This window comes from Empidonax traillii, unplaced genomic scaffold, assembly GCF_003031625.1.
Source record: "Empidonax traillii isolate 1590-97213 ecotype Southwest subspecies unplaced genomic scaffold, ASM303162v1 scaffold229:size1690559, whole genome shotgun sequence".
Taxonomy (NCBI): domain Eukaryota; kingdom Metazoa; phylum Chordata; class Aves; order Passeriformes; family Tyrannidae; genus Empidonax; species Empidonax traillii.
Window position 1 is genome coordinate 155,446 of NW_020955422.1, and position 27,331 is coordinate 182,776.

The window sequence follows — 27,331 nt, forward strand, 5'->3', positions numbered from 1 at the left end:
TAACAAATGGTCTTGTACACACATCTACACAAGAGGTGATATCGAAAGAATTACATACAGGTAAAAGATTCCTGAGACAGGAAAAAATCAAAACATTTTCTCATATAACCTCTGTGATTTTGCCTGGTTCTGTTTAAAACATTAACTTTAGCCCAAGACAAAGAAAATACTAAATTATTCTCAGAATCTAGCACAACTCAAGCCACCTGATACACCTTGTTGCACAAAGACAGATGTAAGGTTTTGCATCTGGGACAACATAAATAATCCAGGACTGCAGCACAGGCTGGGATCTACCCAACTGGGAGGCAGTTCTGTGGAAAGCAGTCTAGGGGTCCGGAAGAACAATGAGCTCAGGATGAGTAAACAGTGTGCTGCTTCAGCAAAGAAAGCCAACACGATGTTGGGATGTATCAACAAGGGATCACCAGCAGAGATAAAGAAGCCATTATCCCACTCTATTCAGTGCTTGTCAGGTCACACCTGGAACAGGTCACCGTGTTCAGTTTTGGTCCCTGCTATACAAAAAAGATGTGGACAGGCTGGAGAGAGAAGGGTCACAAAGATGATCAAAGGACTGGGAAGCCTGCCGTATGAGCAAAGGCTGAGAACTGGGTTTGTCCAGCCTTGAGAAGAGAAGGTTTAGAGGAGATGCTATCACCATATTTCAGTGTTTGAAGAGTCGCTACAAAGATGGAGACTCCCTTTTTACAAGGAGTCCTGTGGAAAAGATGAGGGGTAATGGCTACTAGTTTCTCCTGGGAGATTCCAATTGGACTCAAGATGAAAATTTTTCACAACTTGAAGAATCAGTCATTGGAATAATCTCCCCAGGGAAGCGGTGGATTTGCTCACATTGGACACTTCTAAGGTTCTACAGGATAGGATGCTGGATGATCTTGTCTAGACCGTGCTTTTGCAAAGAAAGCTTGTACCTTTCAACCTGGCATTTCATGATTCTGTGAACAAGAAATAAATGCCCAATGATACACAAAAGGTGTATACTATACATGTATTTCAAAGACATATTTCAAAGTAGATGAGTCAGTCTGAAGCCTAAAGTATTTTGACTTTATTTCCCATAACAAAAAGGAAAGACAGACACTGGTAAACAGGAGGGGTTGCTGTATCAAGGGTTTCCAGGAGACACCAATTAAGTGTTTACATAAGACAGGCAAACAAACAAACAAAAAAAACCACTTAAGGAATAGGATATATCTCCACTAACTAATTAATCAGCTGTGGCTAGAACCTTATAAAATAAAGAATAATAATTTCTGTCATGTTCTCCACACAGACAATAGGGAAAATAACACTGGACAAACTCACAAGAAGATGACACCAAACATTTGATCCCTACAAATAACACCTAGATTTCATCAGTACAATTAATTTCTACAAATCTAGTTGGCTGTAGCCTGTATGCATTTGAGAATTTTCTTTAAAATGGAAGAATTCAAATTAAACCACACAAAAAATGAAGCCCAGTTCCATTAAACTATCTCATTTAAAGTTGGGCCAGCTAAGTGAGTATTTGCAAATGCTATGCAGAACATATATTTTTACTTTCTACCCTGGCACAAGAATTCCAGTTTCAGTGTAGGATATGAAAATATTCTAGGTGAACCAAAAACCAAAATCTCACCCACTCACAGAATGGTAAACAGTAGCTGGGGCAACTCTATGCAGCCTAACACATTCAAATTAATACCTTCATTCACACCTGAGAATTTAAATCTCATTTCCCTTATTTATGTGAAAATAATCATCTCACTCTGACCTTCATAGTCAAAAAAACCCTTCTCTATCTGTAAAATTACTTCCAGACATACAATGCACACCTAATTTCTGAACTAGAGCAGTGGCTGATAACAGATACATTCTGTGGAGGGAAGAACATTGTTTCTTTTTCACTTGAAAACCTCCTCAGGAGACACAGATAAAAAAGACTTTACAGTAATTCAAGAGTTATACACATTCACAGAGAAGAAGAATACCAACAGCAATGCCTATTACAATATTCAGTGCTTTCTTCAAAACCTTCCCTGAATGTATTACTGACTAATCTTGACTTTTCACTCTCCTCAAATCCAGAAAATCACAAACAAAATGGACATCCTTATTCTTCCCTCCTAAATAAGAAACTTTTTATTACAAGGGTGGTGAGACATTGAACCAGTTTCACCAGTGAACTGCATGCCCCATTGCTGGAAGTGTCCAAGGTGAGGATGAACAACCTGCTCTAGTGAAAGACATCTCCGCCCACAGCAGGGTGTTAGACTAGACGGTCTTTAAAAGGTCCCTTGCAAAGCAAACCACTGTGATTTTACAATTCTATGAATAAAGGCATTCAGAAACCTCCAAGAATGCATCAGAAGAGAAATGTTTTCCAATGACAAGCTCAAGTCAAGTGCACTTTTCCTCATTCTTAGGATGGACTTTTTGTCCATGTTCCCTACAGTTCTACGGTGGAGTTTTTTGTTTGTTTTAAAGAGTGCTGGCTGGAATTGGATTCCTCCTTCAGGTGCTCCTGTTTTACACACACTATGCCATTACAAAGAATCTTAGTTTTCATTAAGCTCTGCTAACAACTTAAGACCTTGAAACTGGATCTAGGTCTTTATGACAGCACTCACTTGCAATAAGGTGGAATCAGTAGTGGAATCAGCAAGAGACCAACTTAAATATTCACTATCAAAACTTTCATATACAACCATCAGATTTTTCCCCTAAAACAGTGGAGAGTGGTGTACTTTTGCTAGACTGTGATTTCACGGTGAATTTGCAAGTTATAATTACCAACTTTCCGCAGCTCAAAAGAAGTATCAAAGCAATGTCCAGCTGCCAGGAGAAGTACTGCATAATTAATTCCTGATGGTAATGTTGGCTCTGACTCAAATGCTTTCTTGAACCTAGAAAAAACAAACATACAAGTTTACTTTCTAGATAATGCAATCTAGCAGGGACATCATTACTGTTGTAGGTACTTTAAGAGCTTATCTTCTGTTTACACAGCAAGAATCCATGGAAGCAAAAATATTTTACTGTTTTCCACACATTCTTCATGGTTATTTTTAGGATTCTGCTATTTATACATCCTCCTCCCACTTCCTTTCCTCTCACACAACAACCATAGACACTACTTGTTCATCCTAGTAAAGTTACATATCTTAGTTTATTTTCTTTACATAAAATAACACTGTCAGTTTGTAATAGACCTGTTTCACATTTATTAATAAGCTCATTAATTTATTCTTAAATATATGAATTTTCATTGACTTGAAACCTTAGATTCTATTGTGGATCTGCTACAATGACACACAGGCATACCAAAATGCCTAAGCAGAAAAGCGAGGGATATAAGAATATACCTCACATTTAGCTACGATTACAACTACTCCAAATTTTATTCTTTACTGGGTGTCTTATTGACATTGTCCTTATGAATCTATTCACAAAAAAATGGACTATACTTGACTTCATTCTCCTCAAGAGGAAGTGAGCAATCCAGAAAAACTGCACTGGTATTCACCTAGCCTCAACCTTGTCTTAAAAGAAGTGGAAAGGGTTTCACATAAATAGCAAACACTATCCTCGTACTAGCAATGCAAGTAGTTGTGATAATAGCAACAGCAGATCTACAGTGCTTTAAACTTGTTCTTCAGTATAGGAACATCTTTGATTGCCTATATATACACACATCTTCATGCCTCTGTAAGGAGGAGGCAAACAAGACTAACATACGTGAGTTGAGGAGGACAAGAGATTCAGTCAACACAACTCCACAGCAGTAAAAGCAGTGGAGTTTAAAATTTCTTTCAAAAGGATAGAAAAAATACAGACAAACAAATGGAATACTTAAAAAAAATTAAGCAGGTTATGAGATTAATAAACAAGGAAGGAAAGAAAAATAATCTATGCAAAACCAAAGGATTTGGCTTCTAGACCACACTTTGACATGTAAGCAAAGCTAAGGCAATTTGATCCAAGTTTTGAATTTGTTTGTTTGTTGTTTTTTTGCTCAAGTGATTCAGGACATTGCATCCTTTAATATAAGCTCTGCTTTCCAAAACTGTAAGACAGGCTCCTCTTCAATCTGCTACATACATACACTTTTTATACCTCCGTTGCCCATCTCCAAAGAACTTAATCATTAGATAACAGTCTAGCCCTCTTAAAAAAAACCCCAAGATTAGCAGAGAGGACTAAATTCTTTCAAAATCTGCTATCCTCTTATGCTGTGAGTTACAACAAAATGAGGAAGAAAGTACATAAAAAGTATTTTTGCTCACTTAAAAAAAAACCCAACCAACCAACCCACAACAAAAAAGCAAACCCCCTAAAAAAACCCCCTGCCAACCAAATAGGACAACACTCTCATGGATTCTAAGCATATCCACCTGAGAGAAGCTCACTGACTGGCATTATCTGTTTGGAGACATAGTACATAGTGATATTAGGAACTGTACTTTTTTGCCCCAGAGATCTTTCATGCTGTAATCCTCATACAATAAGAAAAGGAGGAGAAGAAAGATTGACAGGAGAAGAAAAAGTCTTGAAAATTAATATTTTTGTTCCAATACAAGAAGGATTGTACTTTTGGAAAAATGTTACAGTTGCTGACATTTGGGAAAATGTTGCAGTGCAGACACTGAATTAGGGAGGTAGCAGTGAAAAGTTATGAATAAATTCTTGGTAGCTTTGGTAAATCTGATTCACACTGTCAGTGTGCAACAAGAAAGTGACAGTTAATAATTAATCTTTCATCTATTCTCTCATATTTATATGAAAGATGTCTTTTATTCTGCTTTTTAATTGTCAGAAAAGCACACTGCCGTTGTTTTTTTTTTGTTTGTTTGTTTGTGAATAGACCAAAGTACCTTGACATCACTAGTTGTTGCAATACCAGTGCTTTGGTTCTGCTGCCAAACTCTCATTATCCTAAGCAATTTATTAAACTTCTCTTACATCCTCATTTCTCTAAGACTGAGATAATAACCTCTATCTCAACATAAAGTAACACTACCATGGAGGCATTGTTCCTACATACACCTTCTCCTGTTGTGGCCTGCTGTAGCACTAGGGTAGGTCTGTTCCTTTCTAAGAGCTTTCCACTGAGCTATGAGTCAACCTTTCAGCCTTGTCAAGCCTGCTGTATGACTAACACTGGAAATTCAGACCAACATTCAGCAAAAAGTACAAACCAAAAGCAACTGGACCATCCGGTACAGCTTCCAGCCAAACTCCAGCTTGACTCAACAGAGATCACACTGTTCCACGGTAGCAGGCACACACAGCCTTCTGTATTGTCTCACTTGCCAGAGACTTCAGGGGTTATTTAGGGGCTGCCTGACTGCAATCACTTCCCATCATCAGATCTACGATTACTATGATTGCTAAGATGCGTCTATTCGAACTGTGTTAAAACGATGGTAAGAAATTACCACTGTTTTCCATATAATCATTTTTTGTTCAATTTTGTTTTGAAAAATCTCAAAGTTTATCTGTTCATGAGGCACTAGCAACAAGGAAAGAGCAAAACGTACAACAGGACAAGTAATTAAGACTTCTTTTATTTAGCCTGTACACAGAACTTGAACACAGAACTAGAGTTTTCTTTTTATATTTGTTCATAACATTAGCAATATATAATTTTTAAGAAAGACCCCTAGAAGTTTGTGATGGGCTTTGCCTTAGAGGAAATGAAACTTTTCTTTAACCCAAAATATAAAGGGAGGGATGACAACAATATGCTGCATTCCTGTTATTTCAACATCTTTTAAAAATCTAGTAAGAACTGCAAAACTGAAAAGTATGACCAGAAATTATAAGCTATACTTATATTCTGAGGACATAAATAATAAACAATTATATCTTCGTTTTTACAAGAGACAGTTGTAAGCTGAAGTTTCCTGAAAACAAGCAATAAATGACAAAGGGAGATGAAAGCTTTCCATTCTAAGCATTTACTTCAACCAGCAGCTGACGAGCACAAGATGAGAGCTAAGACGTGATGTGCAGGATACATAAACACGGATTGTCTGTATCCTCATCTGAATGGAGAGAAGCAGCTCATCCTGACAGAACTCTAGGATGGAATCCAGTGCCTTCATTTTTTAACCTCTACCACATAATAGCGTTTTAGTGCATTTCAAAAGGAATAAAAAGCATTATTCTTGTCTCTAAAATGAAGTTAAGAATTTACCTATTATTGTCTACCCTACTGTGTGCTTCTTTGACTATGAACGTTACTGTAGCCCACCACATATGCACGTGCTATATGGTGACGATGGGGTGATAAAACTTTTGGCAGCATGAGTTTGAAACGCTCTCATTGCTTGTGAGCATGGAAAAAGAAAAGACAGAATGGTACATGCTCAGCATCAGTGCAGAGTTAAACCCCAGCACTTCTAAGCCTAGATAGCTAATATTTATCAGACTGCAGATAAGCCAATCAATGCATGACTGATTGATCCTGATATTAACTTATTGGTAAAACATGGTGCTAACAATGCAAAGGTCACAGGTTCAATCCCCTGTATGGGCCATGCACTTAAGAGTCGGACTTGATGATCCTTGTGGATCCCTTCCAACTCAGAATATTCTGTGTCATTCTGTGTGATTATTGTCTGGCCCAAACTCCTAAGAATAATGTAGTAAATAGGAGGCTTTGTATTTGGTAAAAATGAGGAAAATACAGTCTGATGAGATACCTAAATTTCCAAGTCTGTGAGGCATTTCAAGAACTTTGCAGAATGAGATCTGTGAACAACATAAATCTCTCATTCTTAACAAATAAGCGAAGAAGTTTAGAAGACTCAGTCTATTCCTTAAGGATCAAATATTTGGAATGAAAACCAGTTTAAATATGTTCTTGTTTGAGGAGCGTTTTCCCCAAGCTAACAAAAGGACATCGACCAGGAAAACAGTACTTACCAGAACGTTCCTTTGTCTCTGCTTTCTATATCTGTGAATCCAGATTCCAAAAACATGTCCTTGTAAATTCGACCAACCAGACAATACATATCTGAAGCTACTTGGTCTTCCTGTTCTACCAGGGGAATCATAATTTCCAGAGCTTTCTGTCTGTCTCCAGGCAGATTTCGCCTATTAAAAATGAAAATTTTGATTAAAAGACCCAGTAGAGTTGACAAGAAATACTTTTTCATGATTGTATTTGAACATAGTTGTATGACTTCATCCATGTAAAATGTACTTCTAGACACAATGGTCTATGTTATATATATACACTTAACCCCTCTTCCTTTTTTTTCCTTTCTTAATATCAAGGGACACCTTTATAAAAGTCCCCAAATACATTTTCTCTCTCTCAGGAAGCATCAGATAAAGCAAAGCACTGAAAACAGCAACAAGAGCCTCAAGAGCAATTCTTAGAAAGATCATGTGTTATTTTCTTCTAAAACAGAGAGTATGAATGAACCTCCATATATAATATTTCTTTTATTGTAATCCATGCTTTAAAGGAAAAAAAAGATTCAATCTTGCATTTGTGATATTATTTTTTATATTCATTTTGGATGTGAAGCAAGAAGTCCAAAAAGCACAAACCAGACTGAATTTCCATGATAGGGAAGGTTAGGAAGTAAAGCCAATAAGGCAATATTAAAAGAAGTACTTCAGACAAAAAAAACCACATAACTGAAAGCATTAGACATTTCCTACTGAGTCATAGTTTTGATAAATCATTCAGTATCAAAAGTTTAGAATTTTAATATATTTTTGTTCTGAACAAGCAAATTACTCCCTTCTCAGTAAAAACTATGCTTCAGGGGTTTGGAGAGAGTATTATACACTTCTGGTGAAATTGCCTGTAATATTTTAGTGGCTACAATTTGAACTGGGAGGAAAATGTAAATGTGGTTTTGTATCTGTTTTGCTAGCTTTGGACTGAAGAAGCTTACAAGAGAGGGCTACCTCAGAAACAAAAGAGAAAAAAAGAAAAACAAAAACACATCAAAAGTCATCCAAGAGGAGATCCTACTTGATCTGAGGTTCAGTAATTGATTTTTTTCTTTCCCCTCTACAGGAACTTATAAAAGTTCTGATGCAGCTGCAACGGCAGTGTCAATATCAAACCTGACAGATCAGAGCATGTGTACTCTAAGTGATACCTGAGCTCCTGATCTGTGAGCTCATGTATGTAGCTCTAGAAAGGAGTGACATGGAAGAAAAGGTTTAAATCAAGCACAATGGCTAACAGAGGACAAATAAGTACTTGCATCATAATAAAAATAATTACATAAACAGAGCAGGTAGTATAAAACTGCCCTCTAAGCAAAAAAGCCCCAGAGTGTGTAAGTCTGCAGGCTGGGTCAACCTCTGCTGATGTCTCAACCGTACGAAAAGCATAAATGAAACCCACTGAAGTCTCTTCCTGACCTCCAGACCACTCACTCAAATTCTAACGATTTAGCTGCAGTGGGCTCCTCAAGTACTTCTAGAGTTGCACAGCAAGACTGGTGTTCTCATTTAAGATGGAAAAGTGCTTCCAGTTCCAGGTCCCAGGGAGGGAAAGTAAGTTCTCTGTAATAGTCTCATGTAGGTCTGTGTTTTTTTAGTTCCCCTCCCAAGTTGCCCAGTTGTTGAAGGTTTGCTTCCCTTTGTTTCCTTATATTCACCACTCAGGTTAAGCAACAAGGGTAAGTCTGCAGCTTCTTTATATTTTTTGGGGTGACTTTGATTACAGAAGGGCATTTGCAGAATAGAGTTTCAGGTGGATGACATTTCCAAGTCTTATATCGACTATCACTAATCCAGATCAAACAGTCTAATAGAACTTAATGAGAACAAAACCAGCAAGGCAAAAAAGTGTTTTGTAACATCGCTATTTACGCTGGTCTCCAGAGACAGAGGTCCCTACTTCTCTTTCTGTTTACTTTTCCATCATCAGTGCCCTCACACTTTCTGATTTAGGTCAGACTAATCCTGACTAATTAAGCTGTTCCATCCTTTCCATACTAGTGACCTGGATTAGAAGCAAGAGACACAGCTTCTTTCACAGCAAAGATTCAGAAGCGCAGAGTATTCCAGGCCTGCCTGAGCTCACAAAACATCCTCTATGTTCTCAGTAAGGAGAAAGTTACAATTAGCCCAAGTAATTCCTTCTCGGCACACCAAAGCATGAACATTTTCATGACTGTCAAGGATTCCACTTTAACATTCAATGTGGAGAAGAGAGGAAGAGGAAAATCTCATCTGACCACCTTTGGAGGTACTGTGTAGACCTTTTGTCAGATACACTCAAAGGCTACATTTTAAGAGTCACATCTATAAAACCAAATTTTTCAAAGTGTGCAAGAAATCCCAACAGAATCAGTGAAGTATTAGGATCTGTTTGAAATGATTACACTGCAGTTTTGCAGATTTTTTAATGCCTCAGTGAACTAGTCGAGTCCTCTTTTCAGAGGTGACCTTGTTTTAGAAAACTGTGACCTTGAGGTCTAAATAACTTGTTAAAACCCCAAGGAACACCTAGTGACCTTTGTGAAGGCTTTGTAGAAGTGGCAAATACATGCTGGATTATTTAATCTGCAAAACTTCACATATTTATGGCAAAGCAGAAACAAAAATGGTGCAATATTTATACCTTTGTATACCTGGTATAAAGGCACAAGAAAGGATCTGGACATTTTACTCAGACAAAACAATGCCAGACACCCGTTTTTAATTTTTTTTGCGGGGGTTGTTTGTTTGTTTTTTTCTTTCAAAACTAGGTTAAGTTTTTCAACTAATTACTTGTGACATGTTTTGACATCACTTTGGCACGATGCGCAGTTCCTTGGTGAACCTGAATTACAAAATTCAAACCTGTGAAAAGCAGAATTATCTGTAAACATTTTCTATATTTGAGAATTTCAATGCCTGCTGACACCTAGTCTACTCCTTTAAAAGTCAACAGCAAAATGTTCATTGTGATAACAGCATGGAAGCAGAGAACATCTGTAATTTCCTTTGAAAAAACCTCCCCTTTTAGTCTCTTGCCTAAATGCCATTATTTTAAAAAGAAAATCTAGGCTTGGCTTTTATTTAATCCAAGGAAGTAGCGTGTGTTCCTCCACATTTAGTCCATGTTATGGGAGAACACAAAAATTAGTTTATTATTATAATACAATGAGATCTTCTAATGGACATTTGATGAAAGGTCTGCTCCTGTCTCTTGACATTACTAGAACTCAGACTTGAACAAGATGATGTCTTTGCTAGTACAAATGCTGCAGCACTGTCACTTATGCTGCAATGTTAGAAGTGTATTTTACAGAGGGGAAAACACTGCTAGGCATTTATTTGCTCCAATTCAGGCACTGAAACAAAAAATAACACAAACCTATGGAAAGACAAGACAAACCAAACACGCTAAAGAAAAAGGAATGAAAGTTGATAGTACAAGAGAAAAAGTAGCTTAGATTTATCAAGAGGGTCGAAGTCCCCAAAGTTGCTTTAGTCAAAACTGTAGGACTGCATATAAAAATTCCAGTAGGGAACTTCACACAGGATTACCCACCCCTTATGAAGTTTGCAGTTCTGAGTTACCGCCCAACAGCAGAAGGAAGGGTGGATTCTTACCTGTTTAACGCAAACGCATAATGCAACCTCACATGGTGGTGGGAAGCCAAGTCAAAAGTAGGCAGTTTTTCTAAAGTTTTCACCAGTTTCACAATAGAATCGTAATCCTTCCAAAAGAAGGGAAAAACGACATTTTAAGTGGCTGTACTGAGGTATGCCTACATAAACTCTTTGACCTAAGCAGCTGTTATTTCATAGTTAAGTATTTTCAGTTCATTGTAAGTTTAATGGATTTCAGTGTCTTCAGTCTAAAACTGGTTAACAGCCTAGCACTCAGCAGAAATGTGAATATTCACAGCATTGAGCAGGGAAACACAGTTTGGTCTCCTCTGCTGCTTCAACATGGACCTGTGGAAATTATCATACATCAGTTTCACAATAAAATTTAATTTCAGGAGCTGAACACCTATTAGTGTTCATATGGCATGCACGTTACAAAGCTAACTCCATCCGAATTAAGGCATCCCAAAACTCAGAAGTAGGCATGACCCACAAAAACAAAAGACTTTTCGAATACCACAGTTTTTAAAGTAGCTTACTCACTGATATATTTAAAAAACAAAGAAAACCAAAAATCAAAACCAAACCACTTCAAAATGTTTAAGGAAAAACAGTTGAAATTATGTATAACTAAGGAAACAATTACTAGCATCATTCCAAAAGCTGAAATGCATACGGAACAATTTATGTTTCCATAAGAAATGTCACAAGCATGGTGACAAAGAATACATTTACCTATCAGTTGCAGAATGCTACCATAGCCTTTAACTAGGACACACTACAAGCTGTTCACCGCAGTAATGCTGAGATGGAGAAGCTATTTTATGTCATGTACTTTTTAGGTACGCTGTTACAAAATAACACTTTTCTGCTATGTAAAGGCAAAGAACAGTGAAACTACACCAAAAAAAAAGACTAAAAAACATCAGTGAAGATATTGTAAAAGATTTTTACAAGTGTGCTGTAGTCATACAGTTTGTTAACAAATCTGTGCAAAATACACTAACAATTTCAGTGAGAATGTAATTTAATTTACTACTCTTTTAGATTATCTTAGTGCACAGAACTCATACCTGGATTTCTCTGTAAGACAGCAGCAAGTTTATTACAATGTCAGCAGACAAGACTTCAACATTATCCACTCGCTGTCGAATCCTTGCCAGCTCTGCTGCAAGTTCTTTGCCTGTGTAAAGCGTACGGGCCTTCCTGATGTCGTTCAGAATGGATTCCCGGAAATACTGGCTGGAGAGGAACAACTTCACATCAGCAATTTTGGACAGGGCCCTCGCACTGGTTTTTCTAGCCCCACAGCTCTCCCACAGGATGAATGCAGAACATGTATTGACAGAACAGTGTCAATGGAGAGGTCTGGTCAAGCTAAACTATGAATTGTCTGTTAGCCTGAACATAAGGCAAAATTGCATCACCACAGCAAGAGCCTGACATTTATCTTGCCAGCAGGAATATATGAATTTTACACAGATGTACAAAAAAGGCAACTCACCTTGAACTGGCCTGTGCCACCTTCAAGAGCTGAATAAATCGGTCCACCAGAGGTAAGCATATAGGCCCAAGCAGCGACTCAAACCCGGGCGGCATCAGTTCTGTTAGCCCCTTCATGAAACTGCTATCACAGCAGTACACCTTGTTGTGTGGAGTTATCATATAAGGAACAAATATGTAGTTCCCAGTGCACATCTGTAGGGAAACAAGGTGCAATATTTAGGGCAGTTATGGTTTGACACGCCAAAGTACGAAACAACTGCATATATACCTGCAGAATTTCACCTTTAAAGTCAAAGAAAGACCTTACTTCAGTAAACCCAAGTTTTTAGCCATGAAGCCTAGGATTCCATAAATTTGGTTTTCACCTCAAATACAATATACACCTGAAATGTATTCTTTCAGATTTCTGAACTGCTTCCTGTAAAATCAGTATTTTTAGAAGTATTGAGGGCACACCCTAGACACCCCAAAAAGGTTGGTGGACTTGAGTGAGGCTGATGTACTTTTCAAGATGACAGATGTTCAGAGGAGAGCTAGGCTTACAGGTGCTGAAAACAATAACACAAGCTAGTTGCCTCACAACAGGAAAAACATAGAGAAAACTAATCCTCATAGGAACTGCAAAATTACTTAAATAGCTTAGCAAAAAAAAAAAAAACCAAATTAAACTCCCTGTAATACAGCAAATCTTTCTGGCCAGTGGGACTTGGAACCATACATATATCAGAATAATCCCTTATAGAATATCTAAGCTGTATTGATTTCTATATATCAATGTATGAGAGATATTTTGAAAAAAAAAAAAATTATCTTTCAAGAAAGAGGAAGACAAGATGTCTGGTGCCTGTGCATGTGTTTGAGTACACATTTATGCACAGAAAAAGTTGCTGAATATTTGTGGTTTGAAATCTTAACTACAAGACAGAATACCATCAAAATCATCAATACCATCAAAGAGGAGGGAGGAGTTCCTCCAATTGGCTCTCAAAGCTCAGACTCCACTACTGAAGTGGCCAGCAGCCCAACAACAAAAGCCTTAAGGAAGCAATTCTTGAGACCCATCATTTTGGTACCCCTAAATTACTTCCAAGGTTAATGACTTCCTGGTCAGCTGCTTCTGTTCTCCCAGAAGTCAACACAGGAATGAGGACATCAGTTCAGAGACTCCCCAGCCCAGCTGACCTCCACGCACTCAAAGGGCAGCAACTGAATAGCTGTTGAATGCCACAATACCAGCTGTGTGCTTAAAATATGCACTTTGCCGTGCATTATTAGATTTTTTAAAAGACGGAAAGATTGAGATACTCAAGTCTGTAAAAATGTATGCATACAGATATTTCAGTAAACACACGTTCGTGCACAAAAAAGAGAATGGCTATGAAAAGTACAGTAATTATTTTTTAATTGCATCTATGATACTGTAAAACTGTAAGACCTCACTATATAGGCAACCCCACCATGACTTTTGAGAGATATAGAAAAACTCTGTAAAATTTAAAAGTAATCGATGCAGGCATTTACACAAGATCCATTGAGCTCAACTAATCCAGAAGTTGGCTGGAGATTATTGCATACACAGCCTTGCACAGTGGTTAATTCAGTCTTCTTCCCCCAACAACTGCAAACTACTACAGTTGAATAGCTAGGAAACATTTTCCTCTGTGTGAGTTCAGCAACTTAAAAGGAAACTTGAGAATTGGGGAGTATATGACAAAATTTTTAACAATTAATTAAGGAGTGTGATGCCAGAACCCAAACTGCTTGTCTTTACAATGGAGAACTGAATGGATATTTCTATTCAAGAATATGCTCATATAAGGCAATCAGATGCTTTCAAGAGTGAATGCATGAACTTTTGACCCTGTTAAAACCTAATAAGCCCCACAGTGAAAGGCAGAGGGAAAATTATGAATTTGCTGGAACTGGTTTCAGCAATTACAGGACATGGATATGTACTGACTACTGGCACAAGAGCCGCTATTACACACAGGCAGACTATTCTCCACTTTTTTAAAATAAAGAACAAAAAATTTGGGAAGTCAGAGTCAAGAAAAGGGTGAAGTAGCTACAGATTTCCGGGCGTGAGCATTTTACTTTCTAATGTTTATTCAGTGCATTAAAACTACATTCGAGACTGTTTGCAGGAAGGCCTTCTCAGACCTCTGGCACACTGTTTCCAATGCTCAGGTCTTAAATAAAAATCAACTCTGAAAAAGGATGTTTCTGTCTTTTGAAATCCACAGAACCCAAAGTTTATCCTGCCATACTGGTCAGGCCACTTAGAGAGACAATACAGGAGCCTTCATTTTTAAATCTTCAAGTGGGAACTTTCTGTTGAGTCCATTACTAAGCATGAGCTTTGAAACTAATCCTGAGTGCACCTTCTGTAGGAAGTAGGTATCTATTTCAGTGGAACAAGAGAGCCAGCAAAAGCTAGGTTTTTTTCTGTTACTTGAGGGGTAAGAAAAAAAGCTGGTTACACTATAGAGCCTGATATAGAAGACTTGCAGACCCAATAGTCTTTGGAAGCAGTGGACAAGGAAGAATTTAACAGTAAAAGACAGGAGAAACCACTATGTGGGAAGAAAAGAGAAGAAAATAAATCAATTTACAATTGTTCAGAGGGCCCCGAGGGGTCTCATAGAATTGTCTCAAGGTAGAATCTCACCTTGATATTCAGTGACAAGTAGTGTGGGAACATAGTGGCCTTTTTCTCAGATAGGGCAATTATTTGGTTCTTAACTTAACGTAGACAGTTATCTTTTATGGGAACTGTATTTCTGAAACCTCTCAAATTTGGCTGAAAGTCATCAGACAAACAGGAGACACAGAACAAAGGTGGAGGATAAAAAAAACAGTACAAGCTCTTAAGTTTCATTTCCTTAGGAAATACACTTTAAGAAGAAGAGTACACGTGCAATAAAGCTAAGAAAAACAAGAAATATGGACCTCAATTTCCCTTTCCTACCTCAAGAGCACATTAGATATTTAACAGCTAAACCTGACAAAGGCAGACATGCAGTAGCTCCGGCGTCAAAAAAAAAAAAAAAGGATCAGAAGTTATACATTGTTTACTAAAGGTGGTGGTGGACAAAAGATAACAGTGACGGCAAGACTGCTCTAGCATAAAAAAGTCTACAGTCTCCTACTGTGGAGAAATGTATTTTGTCACCATCACAAATTCTAACTGCAAAGAGCCCAACTCCAACTGCATTTGGGCAGTGATTGGGATGGGAGCCCAAGAGGACCAAGCTGTGGAGGCAGCAGCTGAGGCGCTGCTTCAAATGTCAGTCAGCTCTAAACCTTTTACCCCAAAGCAGCGTGTCTGACTTGCTTCTTTCCTTAGTACCAGGCAAGGCAACCTGTCTCAGCCACTTTTACTTCTTTCTCATCTTTCTTTGTCAAAATATAAGCTACACTGACTTAAGTCAGAAAGGATCAGGTGGTCTTTCTGACACACACTTCCCATCTGCTCACATATTGCTTTACATTTTGACTTAGTGCACATTACTCCACTTTAAAGTTAAAATATATTCTGTTTATTCTATTAAAATCTGCCCTGTAACACTCCATCCCAAGTCTGATCTCACAAACTCTGGTATTCTTTTGTAATCCTACTTAACTTCATTGTATATTCTAAGTTTGCTGAGCACACAAGACAATGTTGTTGTTTTCCTTTGATCCATTCTTGTGACTTGCCATATCATGTATAATGGAAATAACAGGATCAAATCATTAAACAAAAATAGGATATTTTTTAAAGAGTAGCACCTTAAATCCAATTGTAATATTCTCAGTCACATCAACACGCTTTAAAACACATGTGCAGCATACAGGGTCTTCAAAAGTCGGTGTGAATAGACCCCCCCAATCAAGAGCAGATGCTACACGTTTCATTTTCCAAACCGCTTCCTTTATAAATCCCTCATTATTTAAGATTCAAAAGCTCAAATTACACTAATGAAAGTTACAAAGCGATTGCAGGGCCCCTGAGTTGCAAGTTGAAGGGCATTACTGAAAAGATCTGGGGCTGGGACAGGCCACGAGTGTGCACACACACAGATAGTTACTATGGTTCAGCCTGATCCACGAGAACCCAGGACATTAGATAGGTAATCTTGGCCTGAGCTCTCAAATCAGCTGAACTACTTATATCTAGGAGATACAAACACATGTATCTTTGGAGGCTTTGGGCCAGCACACTCAGTACCTGGCAACATTAGATCACTTTCTGAAAGCCTGTTCATGTCAGCCCATTTCATCAGATTAGTCAGACTAATCAGAAGGCAAGAAGTGCTGGCTGGAGCCAGCTACACACATAAAGGCTTACAACTTGAAGAAAAAATCTGTAATTAATTTTTTTAAATGTTTCCATTTTCCATATTTTTCTAGTGTTCCTTCCTTCCTTACTGTGCAAAATCAAACAATTCCATAGTGTTAGCAATTTCAGTTAATTACAGATGTAAGATCATCTTAACAGCTCTAAAGTTACAGAATTGAAGACACTGCTGCTTCTAGCTAGACCTACTGGTCACTGGAGCATTAAGCACTGCCTTCTTCTTCAATATCCTTTCTCAGCTTCTGAAAAGAAACTATTATAGCATCTCTCCGTATTTAAGAGATAATAAAAATGAATAGCATGTAATAACACTTTAATGAACACAATAAAAATATAAACCAGCCCTTCTTTCAATACCCCCATCTATTACATAACTGCTACTTGTGAAAAGCACAGCCTTTTGGGACTTGGAGATCATGTCTTCTCAGAAAGAACATCATGCAAGAAGATAAGCACTATTCTCTCCCCCACAAATACGTCTGATGTAATACAAAAGATTTTTCTCTGGAAATTGCACAGATTAAAAAGACATGGTGCTAGACAAATTGAATCCTGGCCAGTTAATCCTCATATCTTGAATTTAACATCAAAAGGAGAGAGAAAATATGAAAAATCCCAGGGAATCGATGATGTACAGTCCTCTCAGTTCCCTAAGTCTCTTTACTAACACTGCTCTGTTGGAATAATTTGACAGTCATCTATCCACAAACAGAAGAAAACTGCCTTCATAGACAAGAAGAGTCAAAGAAAACAGATTTTTACCTCAAATCAAAACTGTGATACTTTACTCATGGATGGGAGAATCTAGCAAAATCCCATCTACTTGCCAAAGCTTCAGGTCAGGTTCCAATATAACTTTAAAAAAAAAATCATCTGAGGTAATGAAAATAGCCAGTATCTCTCATAGTAGGAAATGTTCATCCTGTTGACGCTCCTCTACGCCTCTAATTAAGAGAGCTTTTTTTTATTTATCTCACTAGCCCTTCTGAAAAATATTGGCTTTTATTTCAATTCTTCAGACCAAATTTTTAAGGTAACTGTCTGACTGCACATGGCATTACATGTAGCAGATGGTAAAATCATAAATCAGGATTAAATCTATTCTCTCCATCCCCAAAACATGCAGTATATCAACATAAGCTGATGTTTTAATGCATACAGACTCAGTTTGTGTTAACTTCAAATCCCACTCACATGAATGACAGCCTTACTACTGATTGGAAAGGAAACTTAAGTAAGCCTCATACCTCAAATAAACTGAAGCGCAGAGACCGGATCTACTCTCTCAAACACTTCCCCTTTTCTTTGAGAATATATTCTTTCTTTATATACCAGCAGTAGCATTCTCTTGCAGCCATACTACATCCTAAATGCTTGTTAAAAATCAATTTACACCTCATATGGTCCTTTCATCATATTCACATAGGGAAAAAAAAGCTCTCAACTTTTTCCAAGGAAAGTATGTGTCAAATATGTAAGTCAAGAATTCAAAAAATGAAAGAACAAGCAGGAGATAGTAATGTATCATAAATAATAAATACCACAGTTATCATTAACAACGAAATATTTACTCAAGGTTACTACATAGCATTTCAACATACCTGAATATCAAAAATCAAATCACCCCAAAATCACTTGTTGGCTGGATGAAGAGTATTAAAAATATTTCCCCCTATTTTCATGGTGAAAGAGAACAATAACTAAACATACTGTCTATTTAGTCTATTTAGAATACCCTATGCTACAGTCTTCTGGCAATACCTATATGGAGATTCCAGTCTTGCAGATGTCTCTAGAATGCCTCATCCATGGTCACAGAATCCCAGAACAGGTCAGGTTGGAAGGGACCACAAAGGGTCATCTGGGCCAACTTCCCTGCTCAAGCAGGGTTATCCCAGAGTACATGGCACAGAACTGAATATCTCAATGAGGGAGACTCCACAACCTCTCTGGGCAATCTGTTCCACTGCCCAGTCATCCACACCATATACAAGTTCTTCCTCATGTTCAGATGGAACTTCCTGTGCATCAGTTTCTGCCCATTGCCTTTTGTTCTGTTGCTCAGTACCACCGAGAAGAGCCTGGCTCCATCCTCTTGACACCATTCCTTCAGATATTTATAGACAGTTGTTTATTCTTAAGGCTGAACAGTCTCAGCTCCTTCAGCCTTTCCCCATAAGAGAGATGCTCCAGTACCCTAATCATCTTTGTTGCCCTCCCCTGGACCCACTCCAGGAGCTCCATGTCTCTCTTGTACTGAGGAGCCCAAAACTAGATGAGTTCTCCCCACTCTGAAGGAGCAGGAAGGAGAAGGCTGAAGGAGCACTACACCAAACTGTCTCCCAAGCTACACCTTAAACAAGAGGCAGTTAGAAAAGACTGTGGAAAACCAGTAAAAACTACAATCATAGAATCATAGAATGGGTTGGGACCTTAGAGATCACCTAGTTCCAATCCGTGTGTCATGGGTAGGGACACCAGGTCAGGTTGCTCAAAACCCCATCCAGCCTGGGCTTGAACACTTCCAAGGTTGGGGCATCAACAGCTTCTCTGGGCAACCTGTGCCAGTGCCTTGCCACCCTCCCAACAAATAATTTCTTCCTAATACCTAACCTAAACCTACCCTCTTTCAGTTTGAAGCCATTGCCCTTTGTCCTATCACTACAATCTCTGATCCCTCAGGAAAGGAAACACTACAAAGGGTCCCCAGCCATACAACATTAACCCTGTTGCTTAATCACTATTGCCTGCAAGCCAGCTGCCCAGCAGAATGATTCCCACAGCCTCCAATGGTCCTTCTGATCAGGCCAGCAGCTGTACTGTGGTCTCAGACTCCAGGCAGCTCACGAGGCTGCCCATCACTCCAACTTGGTGCAAGCAAGCAGCCTGAACTGAAAGATGAGCAACTGAAAGATGTGTCAAGGTGTTACTTACTGCAATTGGTTGTAAACCACATGTAGAAGGCATGCACATTAAACATCCTCAGATTGAGCAAGAAGTCAGTTTTTTAAAAAACTGAATAGATGTTTAGAACCAGAGCTGCAACTTTTCTCCAAAGGTGGTAAGATTCAAAGCATGGAGAATTAGGATGAAATAAAAACTGTTGAGCTAAAACGAGCGAAGTGCAGTCATGAACTGTAACCTTTATACCAACATCTCCTCATGACTGAAACTCTTTACAAGTAATTTTTAGAATGCCTCTGCTGCTTGACTGACCTCAAAAATCAGATAACAGCAGAAACTGAACTTAAGCTTTCAACCAGCAAAGTAACTACCTCCTGTCAAGGTATTACTCCCTGTAAAAACGTATGGTTTTGGTATTACTGGAACATCTGGAAAAGGTCCAACTAAATAGCTATAAAACCACATATAACAGGAAATGAGCCAATGTTATCTCGTACTGCTCTGCCCAGACAGGCTCCAGGCAGCTTATCCTAGCTATGCAACATTGTATTGACTATTATTAGGAAGCACAAAAACCCAGTCGGAACAAAGAACAAAACAGTTGGTAATAGATTATTTTTTGTTATCCCACTTAATTTAGGGATACGAGGTTCAGGAAAAGCAAACATAAGGCATTTCAGTTAAGACAGATATATATAGATAAACACACACACTTGTTTTGCAGCCTTTTTAATCCCCTGGTGCCAGGGATACCATGGTCCCGCTATGGCTGATTTTTGCACACTATGAAAAAACGTGTTCTAGAACAGCAGGACCAAACTCCTTGTTTATCGATGTGAATTTCATTTTTTCATATTTGCAACCTCATATGACTATTTTTGGTAAGGGCGGGCATCACAGTCACAGCTTCTCAAGAACAGAACCCTTGCCAGACCTAGTTATCCAGTAGTTTTATGAAGAAACATGACTTTCATGAAGCAGTGATTATATTCAATAGTTAGGCATGCACCAACATTGTGAAAAGTCTACTTCCAGGTAATTTGGCTGACATCACGCCAAAAAAAGAGGAAAAAGGATGAAAAAAAAATCAGTTGCAGAGCTGCTAAACCCATTTCACTGACTTCCCTGTTCTAATCCAAGGGAAAATATCTTCCTCCCAGAAAAGATGTTATGTGGGTGTGCTTGAAAACATCTAAGACTCTCAAGGAACACATTCTTTTTCTGGAATACACTGAAACATCTCTAAAAGTGATAAATGACAGTGTCACAGCCACCTATCCAAATTTAAATGGAAAACAGAACAATCCTTTCTGGAACAGACGAAGGTCGCGTTATCGTACCTGTGTCAGGGACTGTCATTTAAAAACAGGACAACAACATCTCCCCTTTATTCTACTGTACCAGTCATCTCCTGCTGGTTTCCTGCTAACAGAGCTCTTCCCCCTAGCCTCCCCACGACATTACATTAGTCACACATCATTTTCCCTAGGTCCTGGGCCACCAGAACAAAAACACAGAATGTAATACGTTCATTTACAAGAAAGGCCTTACTGTTCTCTTTCATTTTATGAAAAGGCATAACTGATCATTTCTCCCACTTTCATTAGAGAAAGGCGAGAAATTTTCAGTCTAGCACATCTTTCAGAGCATTCTGTGAGTCTCTGAAAAGTGCTTTTTGGTTAAGAGCCGCACAGAAACACTATACAGAATCATCTTTCCTTTTTTTTTTTTTTTTCTTTTTAAATAATCTAAACTTTAAAATGTAGCATTAGACCAAAGCTCACACTGGTTTTGAAGCAATCTTTAGAAACTATGCAGAGAAAAGACTGCATCTTTTTCAGAAAATCATATTTCATACTGGCAGAAGTCAATGCTGAATCTATGAATTTCACTGTTAAATAAAAAAAGTAAAGCCAGGAATACTGCAGTTTTTGTGGCACTGTGAGAAATAACGCCTGGCTAATTTCTGAAATTTAAAATTTCATATGTTCCTTAGAAGAGGGGAAATATATGGAATTGTACAGCATACACATAGCATCTCAGGATATCGGCACACCAGTGAGCAACCTCTATAGAATTCTATCTTAGCAAATATGGCTCCCCCTAAGTCACGAATTGAAGCCAAGAACAACTCATGATGCCAGATACATATTCTGACGTGACTGGCCCTGCTGCTCCAGAACAAAACACATTGAGAAAGCAGTGCTCTCACAGTCACAGCTCTCTGCCTCCCTCAAACTTGAGCGTGAAAAAGGGAAAGGGGCTTTGCAAGGCCAACCTCAGAAACCAGAGGGATGCCAAGGTGCAGAAACCTACAATTTAATGACTGGCAGTCACAGACAGACTACGGGCATCTGCACTGCACTTGGACTAACAGGCTACAGGACTCGACTTCTAGGAATAAATACACACATACATTATCTGTTTAGAAAAAAAAAAAAAAAAATATATATATATATACGTATTTTAATGGTTGTAGCCACAGCTTTCTAAAATAGCATCAGTTTTTTTAAAATCACTGAAGAACACTGTACAGAAAAAGGCAACAGAAAAAAAGATAATCAATATGACAAATGTAAACTGGTGTGAAAAAATATGGCAGACAAGTAAAGGCAGCAAGGAAAATACCACTGATAGATAGAGGAAAGGTAAGAAGTGAGCCTGGTACCTAGCAACCAAGTGATACACTCAGATTTGCTGCTAGGATTTCCAGAATTCTGCATCTAACTCTGTAAAATACAGTGGGAGAGTGTGAAATGATTCAAGAGGAAAACAGAAGATAAACAACATTAAATGAAACAGAAGTCTGTAATGCCTAGAATTCAACTGAAACCCGTACAACATACTTACATTGTTCTTCTGGCAGATAATTTCCTGAAATAAAAAAGAAGAAAATAACATTGATAATAGCACTGAACAACTACTAGGGAAAATATCTGATCAGTATGACTTGCTAAGATTAACGTTTACAGGCACATGACACAAAAAGGTTGGTTGATGTATATTTTCTATATCTGTCAAATCAATAAAAATGAAGTATCGTCTCAGGAGAGACAAAATTGCTATTGAACCAAGTAGATACATACACCTTATAGATCCATAAGAGCATACATACTGTGTGCATGTGTATATACATATATTCACATATATATGTGTCCTTCCCTTCATAAATTTTCCTAGAGAGATGCTATCCAGCAGTTGACTATTAATAAACATCTATTTATATTTGAGAAGTCAAATACAGTAAGTAACATTTTGCTACCAGAGAAGCAACTAAAAAGAATACTAAGAGCAGTATTTATATGAGGGTTTAAAATGTTCCAAAACTGCTTGAAATTCACTTTGCTCTTATAAGTCTGATGAAAAGAACTTATCTTCACAATTTTAATGTAAAGTTTCAGAGAACTAGAAGCCCATAGAGATGGAAAGAGCTGATTCCTGCACATGAATCTGGGTAGTAGAGTGCAAGTGTAAACCACTTGCGAACAGTGACTTTGCTTCCAGCGAGATTTGTCAGCAAGTTCTGATAGCAGCAATCGATAACCCTAATAGATTTATCAGACAGCTATGCCTCTGACACTGGGACTGCTAAGCAGGTTCACTTACACAATGGCATTAAAAACAAACAGTGTCAAACCAAGGTGCCTCATACTGTCCATGTTGCATAAGTCAGGCTTTGATAAAGCTGTTCTTCCCCCTGTTGAGAGGGCATGTTTCCCATATGACTATTGCTAGCTTTTAAAGTATGGGTCACAAATGGCTAGTCAAATCCCCCAGCATGTGCAGGGACATCTTTTACTAGATCAGATTGATCAAAGTCCTGTTTAGCCTGCCCTGAATGTTCATACAGAAGAACATTCCACCAGCAAAAGTTTACTTACTGCTTTGTGCCCCAGTTAAATTATGTGCTGCAGTTCTGCATTTCCTTCATTTTCAGTTTTTGAATTCAACCCTTCTATACAAGAATAAAACTGCACATGCTCTCCTAAATTGCTTCTACTCTTATCTGCTAGCTGTAACAAATACAGGAACAAACACTGCCTCAGAAGATGCCCAGGCATGCCCATAACTGCTTTTTTTTCCACAGTTACTAAATAATATGGAAAGGATCTTGTTCTTTGACGACTTTCCTATAGACTATCAAAAGCAGAAACATGGGCCCAGTTCAAAGCTAAAGGAAACTGGTGGGAGTCTTTCAGTGGGCTAAGTACTCGTGGCAACTGTGACATCCAAGTCTCCCTGCACACAACTGGGCTTTCACTGATGCCAGTGGGAACTCAGCACCAGACCCAATTACGAAGTTCAGCTCCTAAACTAGTAAAAAGTTCTCCCAAATGCCCAAGAAAGCCTGATGCCTCACCCCAAGTGATTTTTCAGGAGGAGTTGGGTATTTGGCTCTTTACCCAATATAGTAAAATTCTGCTCTGCTTATACTGTAGATCATTGTACTTGCATAATTGAATTCTATTCCCAGATATGTCTTTTATCATTAGCAGTTTTATTTTTAGGCCTTTTATCTGTATACTCTTTGTCTTGCAAAAAGAAAGGAAATAATTGGACTGCAAGCAGTCCAGTTGGCTGACAAAATTTAGAGGGAAGAGCAGGGGGAAGAAACTGAGTTATTAAGTAGATCCTTCCCAATAGAGGATCAACCTGAAAAAAATGGGACATTTCAAAATGGGACATTTTGAATCAAAAACAGCCTGCACTTTCCAGAAGCAGTGAAAGCAAATCCTTCATAAGAGGTGGTGGTGCCCAGACTGCTGTCTGACTCCCCAAGCTGCTTAATTTAAATGCTTCTTTTCAGCAATGCCTAGAATGGAAGTACACTAGCATAAAACACCTTCTGAGCAAAGCCAATGTATCTGAGACAGGGGAAGTAATTGAACAGACTGCCATCCAAATTGTCTATCCTCTCCCATCATGGAAGTTACAAAACCTTTCGAAGGGTTCCAGGAGGAAGCAAGTAGCAACTCCTTGGCTGACACAATTCACAGCCGCAGAGATTATCTTACAAAACCCTTTTCCCTTAAACCAAAGTGTGAACTGAGGCATGAGTTTTGTTTTTACTAACTCCACTACATTGCTGGTAAACTCCAGCACGGCAATCTTGCACATACCTGGCGTAAACAGCTGGTAACTCGGTAAGACATAGCAGAGGCCATCTGGGGGCCCCATACGGTTTGGCAGAAAACTACTAATTTAGAAAGGAGCTAAAGCTTAGGGATTATTTTGCTGCCTCCACACTACTGTTCTCACACGAATTATTACTGTAACAGTTTACCCCAAACACCAGTAATTCCCTTGGATGACAAAACAATATATTTAATTTCTCATCTCAAATCAGGCAAACTTCTGTTGCTGTAAACAGTCATTTAACACCTAATTATTTAACTGTGATAAAATCATCTAAGTCTTTCTCTTTAGAAATCTAAACTGAGTTTCACAGCATTTCATAGCTGACATCTTTGACAGGCCTCAGAACATTCTTGCTATTCTTTTGTGAACCACAAGCGACGTCTGTATCTCATGCAGAAACAGAGAGCCTGTTTCAAGAGTTCGACCAGCTGTGACTTGCTCCCCCCGCCTCCTCCCCGGTTTTTTGCATTCAGAGCTACCTTCAGTGACTGCAGAGATTCTGCATTTGTGTCGCAGTACAGGATAATGTTGTTAGCCATGCTGAAGCTCTCCCTGACTCCCAGGTGGTAGAACAGGGAAGGCTGACGGAAGGCATCACTCATCTCTACAACAGCAATGTCTGTAAAAGAAATGAGAAAAGTTATCGTCAATGCCACACATCTCTGACGGTCAAGTATTTCTAGGTCATGTCTCTTCACACAATTTGCATTGATAGGAAGACTTGATTTTAAGTAGGAAATAAGAGACCTAAAGGGATCTTGCCATTTTAGCCACGATGCCTGAATTTTGAATATAGCCAGCAGGACGTGGTTTAGGTTTTTTCTCTTTCATTATTCCTCCTCTTTTTTTTCTTTAAATGAGACTTTAAAAAGGTAAAAAGGGGTAAAACCAATAATCAAGAAAAGGCAAAAAGGCAAAAAGTTAATTTGGGGGCTTGAAGAATAAAATTAGTTTGGTAAATCCATACATGAAAACCAGTGACTTTATGGGGGAAAAAAAAATTAAAAAAAAAATTACATTTTATGTGCTTTTACCCTCTGTGCAGGTTTCAATAAAAATTCACACAATCTGTATACATTACTGCAGAACATACTGTATAGATTCTGTACCAGAACTTTGGAAGAAAATAAACTAAAAGACAGGTAAACATAAAGTTCCATTATAAACTACCATTCAGATCCATTTTGATTCATATAGAAAGATTATATAGAGAATGAGTAAAGGACAAGGTATGGACAAAGAGAAGGAAAGAGGGAGTGAATATCTGAAGCCATAAAAACACCCATGTAAGTAAGAACTTTACTGTGCAGAGAATTCTGCTAATAATAAATTTTACCTGTATGAAAAAAATTAGGCATATGCACAAATGCTTACATAACAAAGAACGTAATCCACAATTTCTCTTAAAACACATTTCACTTGCCCAAATTCACATCAATGTAAGACTAAAACAAGAAGTCATTAACTACTTCTGTTGTAAGAGTTCTGTTGTTAAGAGGCAGCATATTTCCACTGAAAAGTCTTGTGGTATCACAAGAGCAAAACAAGAAAACTGACTCATCTCTACCTCTTCTGCAAACACCTTTCTATCTTTTCACCCAATGCAGTTTATCTTTAAGGAAAAAAAAAAAAACCAAAACCCAAACACACATACACACAAAAAAAACCAGAGAAATATACTCTGTTAAGTGTAGAACGAAAAAAAGAAAAAAAGCAGCCAGGTTTCCAATATCTCTCTATGCTGTTCCCTTCCTTTGGATGCTTTGATGACTTACAAGATAGAAAAACAAGCTCTGTAGGGAAAAAGTTTAGGTACCATCAAGTTTCTCTACTCCAGTTACTCTGATAAGAGATTCTACCTCTAACCACAACTTTTCACCTTGCCTATTTACTTAGGTCATCAAAACTGAAATGGAGATATTCAACACAAGCTTAGCTTTGTGGCCATGCTCTCAGCTGGGGAGGCAGTAAGAGGGTCTAACTTGTTCAAAAGTAGTATCTTTGAGACATCTACTCTTCAGTCATACTTTGCTGTAACTGGCCTGCATGCTTTTAATTTATTAAAAAGTTGAAGAAAGGATAGATACACAAAGGGGAAAGAAAGAGCATTTGCCTATACAACCTTCAGCTTTTCAAGGAACAAGATTAAAAGACAGAAGACTAACATGGTACAAAAAAGTATCCTCTCCTCCCCCCTTAAAAATCTAATTCTATATTATGGTTTTTAAAAGTTCCCTAATTTGTGTTCTAAGAATCTCTCTCTGTCCAATTTCACATAAATATTTGCAGTGTATATTCCATCCAATTTTAGTGAAGTAAAAAAGGTATTGCACTGCTAAGACTATACATATGGTCACTTTCACTAATTTTAGGACACTGAAACATCACAAAAGCCAAACAAGAATGACAGTATTGCTGTTATATTTTGTTTGGTGAAATGAGCATTTGTTTATTTTCTTCAGAAAGTTGCCACAAGTTCTATTTTTAACTAGTTGTTTATTTTCTTCAGAAAGTTGTCATAATACAAGTCTATTTTTAGCTGCTCTTATTTACATAAAAGTTCAATCTTGAGCAACTCTAAAGCTATGGTATGTATCTACAGTAGTGAACAGGAGGCAAATTTGCGCAACTTGCCGTGACTTAATTCTGCAATCTTGCAAGATAACATGCTCTAACTAGAGTTGCAAAACTAAGATTAAAAGAGAAATATGACTTTAAGAATAAAGTAGTAAAGCCTGATCAAAGTCCTATTACAGAAAACACTTGAGAAAACCTATGTTAAAATGACAAGTTGAAAAAAAGTATGTGTGTGTGTGTGTGTGTGTGTGGTGTGTGTGTATCTATATATACTACTGTCAA

At 38.1% G+C, this 27,331-nt stretch overlaps 1 protein-coding gene across 1 annotated transcript in view; it reads right to left on the minus strand.

Moving 5' to 3' along the window:
* The window catches only part of MAP3K5 (mitogen-activated protein kinase kinase kinase 5), a 102,159-nt gene that overhangs the window by 46,811 nt on the left and 28,017 nt on the right, over positions 1 to 27,331 (minus strand). Inside the window, exons 2-8 of the mRNA XM_027888019.1 lie at positions 24,952 to 25,091; positions 22,184 to 22,207; positions 12,089 to 12,282; positions 11,658 to 11,826; positions 10,585 to 10,691; positions 6,937 to 7,107; positions 2,800 to 2,912 (exon numbers count right to left, since the gene is read on the minus strand). Coding sequence (XP_027743820.1) covers positions 2,800 to 2,912; positions 6,937 to 7,107; positions 10,585 to 10,691; positions 11,658 to 11,826; positions 12,089 to 12,282; positions 22,184 to 22,207; positions 24,952 to 25,091 — 918 coding nt within the window. The remainder of the gene's footprint in view (positions 1 to 2,799; positions 2,913 to 6,936; positions 7,108 to 10,584; positions 10,692 to 11,657; positions 11,827 to 12,088; positions 12,283 to 22,183; positions 22,208 to 24,951; positions 25,092 to 27,331) is intronic.